General features: G+C 36.7%; 1 protein-coding gene across 5 annotated transcripts in view; it reads left to right on the forward strand.

Annotated features, from left to right (window-relative positions):
* Positions 1-14,902, forward strand: part of Diaph2 (diaphanous related formin 2) — a 970,999-nt gene that overhangs the window by 760,385 nt on the left and 195,712 nt on the right. For 4 of the 5 annotated variants that reach the window (XM_055608281.1, XM_055608283.1, XM_055608282.1 and 1 more), the window contains one exon: positions 9,098-9,193. In XM_055608281.1, coding sequence (XP_055464256.1) covers positions 9,098-9,193 — 96 coding nt within the window. Of the gene's footprint in view, positions 1-9,097; positions 9,194-10,455; positions 10,579-14,902 lie in introns of those variants that run through there. The other variant, XM_055608285.1, reaches the window with a different exon arrangement.

Raw genomic sequence — 14,902 nt, forward strand, 5'->3', positions numbered from 1 at the left:
ATTATAAGTGATAAATGAGAAGATATGTAGGTCCTTTTAAAAGAAACTGAATGTACCCAGCATCCATCAGAATATGGGCTCTCTAATAGAAAGGGGCAACATATAATGATTCTTAAATGTAAAGTCTCCTTAGAAGACTTTATGCCCTTGAGTGTAACAGCTACCTATGACATGTAAAGAAAGGACAAGCTGAGGAAGAAAAGAAGCTTTGGAAAAACCTATTAAATTCAAGCTCTCATTTATAGGCACACTACTTTATAGATGGTTGTCTTCAGATTACAAAACAATTCATCTCTTGCCCTATTTGAAACTAGGGGAGGAACACATAGCCTACATAACAAAACATAAAGGGTCTTTTGCCTCTGTAAGGAGCTGAAGGCACACACTCTGGTATATATAAGCAAAATTTAATATTGTAGTTCACATCAGTGGATAAAGATGGGAAAATGAAGGACTTGTCTGATATATATAAATATATATAATTGCTTTTTCATAACTATCTCACCCTTGCCTCTGCACTGAAATGGGAAGCATCTCAATTGACAGTAGCCTTATACTGAATGCTGATTTTCTTACTCTCTTTCCCATATGTTGAAGCCTGTTTTATTTTACTGGTCCTTGACAAGGTCCTTCAACACCTCAGAAGCAAACCTGAAGATCCATTTAGTGTTTACAGCTGACAGTATGTGCTCTAGAGCAGGAATGGACAGCTTTTCTCTGTAAAGAGCTAGGTGAATGGCAGATATGTTAGGTTTCACACAGTCTGTGTCACAACTAAACTCTGTTCTTATAGCACAAAATCTGCCATAAATGATGTATAATGAATGAAAGTGGCTGTGCTTCCATAAGACTTTTGGGAACTAAAATTTGAATTTTTGCCATTGTCGTGTAGCATAGGATAGTATTCTTTACTTTAAAAACCATTCAATTATCCTTAGCATGAGGGTTATAGTAAACTGGTGACAAGTTGCTAGTCTCCATCAGAGCTGTAGTTTATCCCTATTCAAGGCATTTGTGTTCTTTTATTGGTTCTGTCAGACAGTCCCCAGGTCCCAGTTTCCAGTTCCCAGTTCTATGCCAGTTTCTTTGCCTGGAAAACCAAGTAGAAAATGGGTTTATATTGCCCAGCATATACTAGGCTCTCAATTAATGTGAGATTTTATCAATATTTCTACCTCCAAAACTCTTTGCCTTATCTGAAAGACTTGCATTCTTTGATTTTCTTCACTAGTGTTTCATGCCCTTAGTAAATGATTGACAGAACATGACTCTGACAGAACATACAGAGTATTTCAAAGTTCTCTTTGAAATATTAACTATTTAAAATATTGGATGTGAAATATTTTACGAACAGCATCAACAATGTTTTTTTCTGGTAAACATTAACATTAAGGTTTGTTGGGTGTTTAATTCATGGAATACATAATTTTCAACTACCAATATTCTAGTATGTAGGTAATTGAAGGAAAAATGACTAAGTATAAACATTGTTTTTAACTACCTTTTTCTATTAAGCTCTCTTATTTCAGGAAAGCTGCCAGAAATGTGCCTCTGGCCAAAAAGTCTACTGTTAGAAAATCAATCATTTGTATTAACAAGCTTCTCTTTAAGATGCAAATACATCAGATACAGTTAATTCTCCAACTCAGTTTCCCTGATAAACTCTTACATAGCACACAACATATAGGTAGTTGGAGTAGAATCAATTAACCATTCATCATTCATCAGTTTGGAGTGGAATACCCACTTATCTTATTACATCATCCCCCCAAAAAGTATTTATTCCATAACTATAAGTACCTTAAATGGTAACCTTAAATTGAAACTGTTTATAAAGACTATTATACACTTTCATGAAATTTGCAGGTAAATGATGGGATCTGGAAAAGATTATCCTGAGTGAGCTATCCCAGAAGCAGGAAGATGCACACGGTATATACTCACTCATATAGACATATAATATAGGATAAACTTACTAAAATCTGTACACCTAAAGAAACTAATCAAGAGGGAGGACTCTTGCTAAAATGTTCAATTCCTGTCCAGAAAGGCAAAGAGGCTAGACATCAGAAGAAGGAGAAAAGAGGGAACAAGTCAGGAGCCTGACACAGAGGATCTCTGAAAAGCTCTGCCCTGCAGACTATCAATGTAGATACTGAGACTTATGGGCAACCTTTGGGCAGAGTTCAGGGAATCTTAGGAAAAAAGTGGGAAGCAGGAACTCCATAAGGAGAGCATCAGAACCAAAAAATCTGAGCACAGGGGTCTTTCCTGAGACTGCTATTCCAACCAAGGACTATGCTTGGAGATAACCTAAGACCCCTGCACAGATGTAGCCCATGGCAGTTCAGTATCCAAGAGTTATAGGCAGAACAATAATTGTCACTGTGGATTAAATTCTATTCTTTTTTTCACAATTGATTTCTCTCCCATTCTGGTCTGCTTTGCATACTGCTGTGAGGCTGATTTTGAATGTCACCTTCTTCACACTACTTCCCTCCTGAAGATGGATTTAAAGTTGCTTGAAGCTGTTTGAATCTGTCTAGTTTGGTAATCTAAACTCATTTGTATCTGTGCTCTGATAATTTCTATCCCATTGTACCTGTGGATCTTTTAACCCTCTTTCCTTGTGGCTTATCAGGTGAGCCATACTTTCTTTTATGTGACTATACTGATTCAAAATTACCTCAACACTTTTACTCATTGAGAACTGTATGGGTTGGTACTAGGCATGTAGTTATGTGGTAGAGTGCTCAATAAGCACAAGGTCCTAGTTTCAAACCCAAGCAACATAAAAATACATAATGGGCTAGAGATATGGCTTACAGTTAAGAGCAATGACTATTCTTCCTGAGGATCTGATTTTGATCACTAGCACACACACTGTGATCCACAACCATTGTAACTCCATTCCCAGGGATCTAATACCACTATTAAGTTGTTGGAATTGATGTGTGATTTAAGCTTTAATACCATTTCATTTACAAATGCAAGTGCTTTTGTATTTGGGTCATAGATGTTCAGGATTTTGATGTCCTCCTGGGAGATTTTTCCTTTGATGAGAATGAAGTGCCCTCCTCATCTTTTTTGATTAATTTTGGTTGAAAGTCTATTTTATTAGATATTAGGATAGCTATCCCAGCTTGTTTTCTGGGTCCATTTGCTTGAAAGACATTTTTCCAGCCCTTTACTCTGAGGTAGTATTTATCTTTGTTGGAGAGGCGTGTTTCTTGGATGCAGCAGAATATTGGATCCTGTTTCCAAAATGATTCTGTTAGTCTGTGTCTTTTTATTGGAGAGTTGACTCTGTTGATGTTGATAAAGAATAGTGACCAATGAATGTTAGTTCCTTTTATTGTGGAGATGGTGGTGTTACTATGTTTCTATGCTTGTTTTCTTTTGATTTTTTTGTTGTGAAGTGTTTTCTTGGGTGTAGTTGATTTCGTTAAATAGGAATTTTCGTTCTGGTATGTTCTATAGGACTGGGTTACTGTGTAGATAATGTTTAAGTTTAGTTTTGTCATAGAATATTTTGTTTTCTACATCTATGTTGATAAAAAGTTTGCTAGTTATAGTAGTCTGGATTGGCATCTGTAGTCTCTTAGAGTCTGCATGACATCTGCCAAGGCCCTTATGGGTTTCATACTTTCTGTTGAGAAGTCTGGTGTAATTCTAATAGGTCTACTTTTATATGTTACTTGATCTTTTTCCCTTGCTGCTCTAAATTTTTTTTCTTTGTTCTTTAGATTTTGCCTATTATGTGCTATGGGGAGTTTCTTTTCAGGTCTAGTCTATTCGGTGTTCTGTAGTCCTCTTGTATGTTTATGGACATCTCTTTCTTTAAGTTGGGAAAAATTTTCTTCTATGATTTTCTTGAAAACATTTTCTGGACCTTGGAGCCTGGAATCTTCTTTTTTTTTTTTGTTTATTCCTATTATTCTTAGATTTTGTCTTTTCATGGCATCCTTGATTTCTTGAATGTTTTGTGTTTGGAACTTTTCCAATTTTATTTTTTCTTTGAGAGATGTATCAATTTCTGTGACTGTATCTTCAGCACTCTTCCAGCTCTTGTATTCTACTGGTGATGCTTATCTTTGTGGTTACTGATCTTTTCTCTAAGTTCTGCAACTCCAAGGTTTTCTCTGCTCATGTTTTCTTTATTGATTCTAGTTCTGTTTTCATGACTTGCACCATTTCCCTCATCTGTTTGAATGTGGATTCTTGTCTTTCAATGATCACCTCTATTTTTTTTGTTGTTGTTCATTTCGTCTCTATATGCCTCTACTTGTGACTCTACATGTGCCTTTATTTGTTTGGTTGTATTTGCCTATATTTCTTTGAGAGCTTTGTCTGTTTCCTCTTTTTGTGCCTCTAATAATTGGATAAGCATAGATTTGAGATTGTTTTCCTGTGTTTCTGGTGAATTAAAATATCCATTGATTTTGGGGAATGCTGGTGAAGCCATGATGTCCCGATTTTTATCAGATGTGTTCCTATGATGACCTCTAGCCATCTGCTTACCTTTGCTGTTTGTTCCTGTGGTCTGTACTTCAAACCGGGTCCATCTGTCTATGGAGTCAGAGTATTCTTCGGGAAGAAGACAGAGGTCTACCAGTTTGAGAGTGGATATCGGTGTTTCTGCTGTAGCTAAGGGGAGGAAGGTCATAGTCACATGTGCCCAAGCACGGGAGTGTGCGTGGAAGTGTGCCTTGAAGGACAGGGTGCAAGAGCATGTAGATGCCTGGAAGTGTAGAACGTAAGTGCAGTTGGGGGTGCTGGGAGCTTTTAGTGGTCTCATGGGAGGGTGTCCTGAATGCCTCATTGCCCTACATGCCTTTTGTACTGTTCTCTAGGTATTCAGATCTTGTTTGGGTTGCACCACTTGGCTCCATGAATTGTTTGCTTGGACTACACTGGGACACCCACAGAACAGGGCCTTCAATGTTTGAGGACTCTGTCCCAAAGATCCCTGTATTGCCCACAGTTGGGGCATGGATTGGAGGGATCTGATGTCTTGCTGCTAGCATGGAGGGACCCTGGATCTGAGGCTCTGCATGTACTCACTTGAAGGCACATTCACTTGCTTGTAGGCCTGTGTGGAACACACAGGGGTTACTCTGGTTCTCTTCTCTCAGATTTGTATCCTCAGGAGTAAATGAAAGTGTAGATCTGTCAGCTCAGTGACATCTGCTGTTTGGCCACTAGCAGGGAGACCCTTACTTGGGGCAGCTGCCTCTGCATATTCAGTATCTGTGTACTTAGCCTGCAGCTTGGGGCAGTGGTCTCCCACTGCAGCCTCTGAGCTGGGAGCCCATATAGCTGCCACTTCTGCTGTCTCTGTCACCAAGGACCAAGGATCCTGCTTGAGGAAACCACTGCTGCCTCTGCCAAGCAGGGAGGCCAGGCTGGGGGAAGTGGCCACTACCCTCTGCCTCCACTGATCAGGGAGGCCCATGCTTGAAACAAGGGGAAGGGCAGAGGATTGAATATTCACTACCCTCAGACCCCAGAGACGTCCACATCTATGGGTGACCTGGATTCAAACTGCCCCAGCTCATCAGTTGTCCCCTCTCTCCCAGGAAGCCTCAATGTTGATGTTGTGACTTCAGCTGCCTCTTCACTGACCAAATTCTGAGTTTCAGATCTTGTACCCTCAGATAGGGTGTACACTGGTCGCTGCCGTCTTGGATGCCATTATGTGTGTTCTTAACAGAAACCATACCACCCCTGGGAGTGAGTGCTGGGTAGTGAGAGAAAAACCTTTGGTGGTACAATGGTTTGTGGCCTAGATAAACATAACAGAACACAAACAGATAAGCAATAATCCGATGAATTTAATTTTTTTATTGTTGCTTTTTTATGCAAAGTAACTCATTCTGTAGACCAAGTTAGCCTCGAATTTAGAGATCTGCCTCCCTAGCGCAGGGACTAAAAGAGTGCAACACCACATACACCAGCCATAACTTTAAATGTGAAGAAAGATGAACATTGAGGAAAATGCGTCTAAATATGAGGAAGGGAATCAAAAAGAGAAACAAGCTATAACATATTTCAAATATGTATTCAGGTGTCATACTAAATTAAGCAACATGATTTATTTTTGTCATCTTTGTGTTGGCACACCATGTTTGTAGTGTAATCAAAATATACTACCATTAAAGAATTGCAATGAAACAATATTCATGATGTTATATTATAAAATTTCATATCTTCATTTAATTTGTAGAAACCATAAATATATGCCATTTTGCATTCTGTTCTGTTCACTTGTTTACACTTACTTGTGTTTATGCAGTCTTTAAAATTACTGTTTTCACAAGACTACATGAAATTCACTTGCATTGTTATTCTTTCATTGTTCTTCTTTATATGTGAAAATTCTCCATCTTTATACTTCTTTACCTAACTTCTGGAGAAATATTGCAGTCCAGAGGCTGAGGAGAACTCTTATGGGAGAGAAATTCTTGCTATGAAAATGAAAGCAAGAAGACTCCAGAATTCAAAGCCATCAAATCAAAGCCATTCACAATAAATTGTCAATAATCCCAGCACTCCAATGGTGAGGTGGGAAGCAGAGATAGGCAAATCATCAGAAGCTCTATTACCAGCAAGCCTGGTGTTAAGTAGGACCAAGGGAGACACATAGAACAACAAAGAGAATTTGTCTCCAACAAGGTAGAAAGTGAAGATTGACACGTGGGGTTCTTCTTTGGCATGAATATGTGAATTGCGCCATGCACATACTCACCTTTCCACATATACACAACTAGGGACATTGCTGGAGTACTTCACAAAGGTTCTCAGTTTTTTTAAACCTATTTATCCCTGATTATTCAGATTCCTTTTGTTTAACCTTTTTATCCCAACCATGTCTTAGTAATCTTATTGATGATTTCAAAATATATATCTTCTCCATCCCCTCTCTTCTGCTTTTTTTTTTTTTTTGTTATTTAGACAAATAGTCTATGTTCTTAGACATTTCCCTGCCTCTAATTTTGTAATAATGCTCTTTGGTAAGCCCCTCTAAAACTCAAGTTTAAGCATGTAACATGGCTTCCAGCTACTTTGAATGTACTACCCAATACAGTGGCCATAAGCTGCATGTTCTATTGGACAACTGAATTACAGCTAATCAGAATTAAAGTGCAAAAAAAGGAATTTTGTACTAGATTTAACTTGATCTCATAAAAAGCAGATATAGTATATCATTACTTCTAAGTATGTTTTCTTTAATATGAATGATTTAGGTTCATATTTCGGCTCCTTTACATATCATCTATGTGATGTATACATTTTCTTATTCCTATCTGAAAAGATATAAGAAACTTAAAGCATCTAATGCATAGAAGTTAATTATTCTAGCCACATTCCATTTACATCCAGATATGTACCTACTTTGTTCCTCTTTTCTTTCTTTTGGAAATATTGGGTAATGATTCAAATATGTCATTTATCTTAATATTTATAAAGCACAATCACTCTTTCTCTATTTAATCACTGGGAGCACTTTTACCACTATGTTTTCACCAGATATTGTTACTGAGAACCTCTGTGTTTTCTTTTTATTTTTATTCAATATCCTGTCCTAAATAGCTTATTTTAAAATGATAAATAATTATGACACTGAAGAAATTTCAAGTCAAATGAAGAGTAAAATGATTTTTAGATTTTTCTTATCCCATAAGAGAAAATGTCCTGTAATGGATACTGTCTCTTAAGGCAGTATCCTTAAGGCAGAAGGATTTACCTTAGGCTGGGATGAGAGATAGTATCTTCTTCCTTATCTTCCATTCTTTTCTTATCCTTCCTACTTACAAATATCCCATACTTCAAACTCACAAAGGAGCCAACTAGTTTGGGTTCTCTCTAGCAGCCAGGCAATGAGGCATGAGAAGACCCAGGTTCCTATGGATTATATATAACACAGTAATATCCCATCAATTGACACTGTATTGTAAATGCTTTTATGAATATCAGGATTGTGTTTGATAGTCAGAGTTGTGAAAGGTAATAGTAAGGCATAGTGTCTTAAATTTTTTTAATTTTTTATTTAACTTTTATTAATTACACTTTATTCATTTTGTATCCCCCCATAAGCCCCTCCCTCCTCCCCTCCTGGTCCCACCCTCCCCCTCTTTCTGCATGCATGCCCCTCCCCAAGTCCACTGATAGGGGAGGTCCTCCTCTCCTTCTTTCTGATCTTAGTCTATCAGTTCTCATCAGAAGTGGCTGCATTGTCAGGGTTCTAGGTTATCTCCACGGATAGTCCTTGGTTGGAGTATGAGTCTCTGGGAAGTTCCCTGTGTTCAAATTTTCTTGTTCTGTTGCTCTCCTTGTGGAGTTCCTGTCCTCTGTTGTTCTTGTTACAAAATTCCATGAACAACCTTTGAGTACTTTCTTTTTCTGTTACCAATAGTTCTTTCCTACCAGAAAAAGACTTTAGGCATGCACCAGCATTCTAAAAAGTAAATGAGATTTTTTTTTTTTTTTTTTTTTTGGCCAGTGTCTCTCAATATAAAATGTGGCCTTTCAGATGATGTGATCACCTTTTCTTTATATAATGTCAGCATTTCAAAATGAGTAAAGGATATGGATTATCTAAGAATTGAATGCAAATGTGTTTTGCAAATACTGCTTTTCAAGGGAATCACAGATGATGGTTGACCGCTGAAGGTATTAATACAATCAGTATTTAACCTTGTATAGCTCTGCTTCATCAAGTCACGCCCTGCACATTGATTGCATTAAGCCATGTCAGTGGTTTCTTGCTTAGGAACATCTTACAAGAATCTTAACAGGAAGGCAGCAGTAGCTGATCAGCTACTGTTTATTTGCATACTGAGTGTGTCATCAATAATACAAAAGACAAGGTCTTTAAGTTGAAAGAACAGTAGAATTGGCATGAATTTTGCTTAGTGGTGCGTAATAAGCACAGTAGTCTGTGATGCCAGAAACTGACAGGATCCATTAAGTTAAAACAGATATATTTCTTTAATTTAAAGATGTTATGTAAATCTGACAAATTTTTTTTCCTTTATTTTCCTGTAGTTTAACTTTAATTGCTGTAAGATTAATTCTAATTTCTCTCATCCTCCAGAGGGTGATGAGACTGGAGTGATGGATAACCTTCTGCAAGCCTTACAGTCAGGTGCAGCATTCAGAGACCGTAGAAAGCGAATTCCAAGGAATCAAGGTAAGATCCACTCTAGCTTACATAATTTGGTAATATGTGAATGTTATGTGCCAAGTTCCTTTTCCAGAAAAGGAACAGTAAACTTTCTCAGAAAGGTGTTTTTTCTCAGTCAGTCTCAATTCATGTGTGGAATCCGAGTAGGCCCCTACATGAAATAAGTTTTCAAGTTTTAACCCTGTAAATGTATCTTAAAATAAATGTACACTTTGTAAAAATCAATAAATACAGACTCCCACTGTGTTCTGTATTAAACATTTTAATTGTTGTTCTATGAGCATGAAGCTTAGGTAGAAGGTGATTAAAAACCATAATCGTAATTAAATCATTAAAGATAACTGACTCAGAATGTTATATTAACTCTTCACTAAGAGGAAATTAAGTCAATATTGGTTTTTTATAGGTGATTTTTGGTTTTCATTGTATGTTATTGTCCATTGTTGTTAAAAGTGTGAGAATTGCCATGGTCTTCAAAACTCAGAAAGTACTGGAATAATTCGGGGTTTTTGTTTGTTTGTTTTTAGTAACAGAAAAGGTAATGCTATGAAAACTGGTCTCAGTAGGGAGATGCATAAATATAGCAAGACAAGTGGAATTATACAATCAACTTTCTCTGTTCAGACCATGTGGTTTTGAGAAATAGCTCCTCTCAGGGTAATCCAGATCACTTTGTCTAATCACTTCCTCCAAGGAGATCACTTTCTTATAAGTTCTTCTCCTATCTTTTTTAATCTAGAAAAAAAGGTATGTTGATTTTAATTTTCTCCTTGTACTATAAAGCTAGTTGGAAAAATTAATACTAAATATGCAAATGCTATTTAATTTAAATTAGTATAATTTAACTTAAGTAGCCTATGCTCCCCAGAAATGTTCTGTGTTTGGACTTAAACTTATGGTATGTTTGTAGAATAGAGATTGATAGCCATTGAAATTCATCAAATTAAGGGCAAGAGTGGTACTCAATGCTGAGTTATTCATAAATGTTTTGGTTAATGGTGAAATTCATAACTGAAGCCAATGTAAGTTAAACTCACCTTTTTCCCATTTGTATAAATTTTCTGATTGGGTAATTGTTAATGTTCCATGTTTGTTGTTAATGGAAGGTTTATTGAGATTATCTTAAAGATTTGATTGAGAAGAAAATAGCACTTTAATTAATAGAGCAGACAGCTTTATGTATATAAAGTAATTAAAGGTTCTTCCTAGGAGTTTTGTAAAACATTAAAAAGAATTTTTAAAAGTCTGTGTTTATCCTTAACCATCAGGGAGATGCAAATCAAAATGACCCTGAGATTTCACCTTACACCCATCAAAATGGCTAAAATCAAAATCTCAAATGACAACACATGCTGGAGAGGTTGTGGAGAAAGAGGAACCCTCCTCCATTGCTGGTGGGAATGTAAACTGGTACAATCACTTTGGAAGTCAATCTGGCGCTTTCTCAGACGATTAGGAATAATGCTTCCTCAAGACCCAACTATACCACTGCTATGCATATACCCAAAATTTGCTCAAGTACACAACAAGGACATTTGCTCAACCATATTTATGGCAGCTTTATTTGTGATGGCCAGAACCTGGAAACAACCCAGATGTCCCTCAGTTGAGGAATGGATACAGAAACTGTGGTATTTTTACACAATGCAATACTACTCAGCAATCAAAAACGAGGAAATCATGAAATTTGCAAGCAAATGGTGGGATCTAGAGAAGATCATTCTGAGTGAAGTATCCCAGAAGGAGAAAGGCACACATGGTATATACTCACTTATATAGACCTATGAGATACGATAAACATAATGAAATCTATACACCTAAAGAAGATAAACAAGAAAGTGGACATGGGGTAAGATGATCAATCCTCACTTAGAAAGACAAATGGGAGAAAACAAGTAACAGGATAGGAACCTACCGCAGAAGGCATCTGAAAGACTCTACCTAGCAGGGTTTCAAAGCAGATACTAAGACTCATAACCAAACCTTCAGCAGAGTACAGGGAATCATATGAAAGAAGGGAAGTTAGTATGATATGGAGAGGATAGGAGCTCCACAAGGACCAAATATATCTGGGCACATGGTCTTTTCTGAGACTGTCACTCCACCAAGGACCATGTATGGATATAACCTAGAACCTCTGCTTGGATGTAGCCCGTGGTAGCTCAGTAACCAATTGGTTTCCCATAGTAAGGGGAACAGGGACTATTTCTGACAGGAACTCAATGGCAGGCTCTTTGACCTCTCCACCCCTCAAGGGAGGAGCAGTCCTGCTAGGCCACATTGGAGGACTTTGCAACCAGTCCTGAAGATACCTGATAAAACAGGGTCAGATGAAAGGGGAGGAGGTCTTCCCCAATCAGTGGACTTGGAAAAAGGCAGGGAGGAGATGAGGGAGGGAGAGTGGGAGGAGGGAATAAGGGAGCGGGATACAGCTGGGATACAGAGTTCATAAAATGTAACTAATAATAAAAATTAAAATTAAAAAAGTCTATGTTTATATATTCATAATAACATTTTAAGTAATTTATAACAGAAGACTAAGAGAAGTACCACAGACACATAGGAGACAGTCATTCCACTATCTTCTGTCTCTCTGTGTAAAATGGCAGGGGTTTACATGCTATCAGAGGCTCCTTCCATCCATTACGAGTAAGAATAACAATCAGAGTTGGTAAAAGAAAAACAGAAATACTGTTTAAATCAATATATTTCTCTGTGAAGGAACTGATAAAGTTTATATATGTTATTCTGGGCCATCCAATAAGGTGTCATGATCTCTTAGTCTGTATATTTTAAACATAGTCATTTGCATAAACCCCTCCTCGGTAAGTCTCATACCTCATTCTGATTCCAGAGGGCCTATATGAAACAGAGAGGTAATTCATTCAATGTTTTTTGTTGTTATTGTGTTTTGGGGGGTTTTTTGTTTGTTTGTTTGTTTATGTTTGATACTCAAGGCAATATAGTATTGTTGGTTGTGAACAACAGGAATATCTTCACAAAAAATGCAATTATATTGATTCTAAGTAATCTAAAAGTTGGTGTCTCTTGGTTTGAAGTTAGATTGCATGTATAAACAAAAGAAAGAAAGAAAAAAAAAAACAGCAACAAAAGCCATAGTTCATTTAGTTCTCTGGTAGTCAGTCATGTCTAATAGCAACAGCCAAAGAAGACATTCTGAGTTCAAAAGAAACTAGATGGGGGTTGGAGGGAGGAAAGATGAAAAAGAAAATGAATCATAGGCTAACAACAACAAAAAGTTCCAGTTTGCCTCTTTGTAGAAGCAGAGCTAGGGTCTTCTGCAGGTTTCTTCCTGTCTTTCATTTCTTAGCTAGATCACCTTTACCTACCAGTTCAATAGTTTCTTAGTTACTTGGTTTGGTTCCATTCCAATATCACTTTGATTGCTATTCTGAAACTTTCTACCCTTCTACACTGGAATTCTTAGCCCTTTGCCATAACTCCTATATCATTATGATAAGATAAAAGCAGAAAAGTAAAATTAGGAAAAATACTAGTTGCCCAAGGAAATAAAAGTTTGAAAAAACAACCCAGACCCCAAAATGACCATCTCAAAATACAGCCAAATGACCTGAATCACTGAAAATATAGTATTCAGCCTTTCTGCGTGTTATTTCCACTGTCATCGCTTACAGATGAAATTGCAGTCAGAATTCACAAAAGCAACAGTAGTTGGGTTATATATCAATACAGGCTGAATAGTTACTCACATCATAGCCTTTGCTGATATCAAGCTCAGGTTAGGAAATGAGCCCTAAATATTCATTAATTTGTTGTAAATGTGTTCTGTGAAAAGCACTGTTCTAGATATGATAGAAGATGCAGAAATAATTAAGATAAGATTCCCTTAGTTATAAAACCCTTGTATCTCATATAAAAGATATAAAGCACAAAAAGACTACAGAATATTGCAAAAAAGATAGTAGGTGTTAAACAAGAGGTGTTAATAACACTGGAAGAAGATAGCATGCCTTATTGGATATATCAGAAAAATAATCATAGAAGAATACGTGTTAAAGAATGAGTAGGGGTTTTAGCAGTGGGAGTTGGAGGTGAGGGTGATGGCTGCAGTATAATTAAATGTCATAAAGAAAATCATGGAAGCAAGAAACAGCTAGCCTTTTCACAATGGCAAAGACTATAGCATAGAAGCAAATAGAATATAAAAAACATAAAGGTATTGAGCTAACTCTGAAAAATAAGTTAATGCCACATTATGAAGTGCTGGAGTCAGAGACTAATGTATTAATATGAAATCATGTGGAGAATCTGTGAATTTTTTTAAGCAATAGGAACATTATCAGTGGTATACATCAGGACATGTAAGTTACAACAAGGGATACATGAGACAGTCACACACATACATACAAAGAAAGAAAGAAAGAGAAACTTGTTTTTAAGAGCTTTGTATTGACTTTGTAAAGAATATACTGCCTCAGGAGCTGAGGAGATTGGGCTCAGTTAGTAAAGTGCTCTCTGTGCAAGCATGAGGACTTGTGTTTGGAAACCTAACACACATGTAAAAGGTGGGTGCAGTGGCTTGTGCCTATAAACTTAAAGCTGTAGAGATAGACAGAGGAGGAAATGAGACTTGCTTGTTACACTTGTGCTGTAGCATTCATGCACACTTCCCCTTATATAAGCACACAAAATAAATAAGTAAAACATTAAAGATTTTAAAGTAGAAAAGAATGAAACATCCTCTAACCTCTACACCCTGCCTCCCAAAAAATAAATGGAGAATGTTGAGGACAACACCCAATATTGACCTCTGACCTTTGTGCGCTTGTGCGCGCGAACACACACACACACACACGCACCACTCACACACACACACACATTCTTGTCCAAACATACACCCACACAAATAAAAATTTAAGAGAATATATTTTCCATACTGTAACAGAATTGAGGAAAAATATTGAAGCTCTAGAAAAATATAGTATTATTTCAACTGTAGAGTTATTAAATGTCTCATTACTGCCATATACAAGGTTAGGTACTGCAACTGTAAAACCAAACCAGATACTTGCCTTGAGGGACTCACATACTTTTTGAGAAAACAAGAATGTCAAGTATGTGATTAAATTTTAATGTAGTCTTTTGTAATAAAGACAGAAATAGTGTATCCATGTGACACAGGAGTCAAAGAAATTTCTTTTTAACCTCTATCATTTCTCCTCTGTGTCCCTAGAAAATTTTTTTCTCAAAGTTTAGTACATAAAAGAATCATCTTGTTTTCCTTTAACAATTAAGTATAGACTTATCAGCTAAAAATTTGCTTAATCTCATTTTCATCCTTTTTGTTCTATCCTTTGTTACCATTTATTTACAATATGTTTACACTTCACTTTGGAGAGAATTACCCATCTATAAGCCTAATTTTGTCCTAATAAGGTCAAGAATAAGCTTCAGAGGAAAAAGGACATGAAGAAAGACCTCCCAAGAATGAAACATACACTTAAAATACAAATATGCAACTAAATATTGGCTTTTTTCCCTATTAAATAGCAATTCAAATCTAGATTTGGCTTCTCTGCTCCAGCCAAACCAACAACTTCCTTCCTTGTCCACTGGATATAAATGTAACAGGTGTCTCTGAAATAGATATCTAATATAGCCATATAAGACTAGATTAATGAAAGAGGAACAGAGTAAATGTGTTTTGGCTTCAGAACTACACAGAACAACCAC

The sequence above is a fragment of the Psammomys obesus genome, unplaced genomic scaffold (genome assembly GCF_907164565.1).
Source record: "Psammomys obesus unplaced genomic scaffold, mPsaObe1.curated_primary_1811, whole genome shotgun sequence".
In the NCBI taxonomy this organism is placed as follows: Eukaryota; Metazoa; Chordata; class Mammalia; order Rodentia; family Muridae; genus Psammomys; species Psammomys obesus.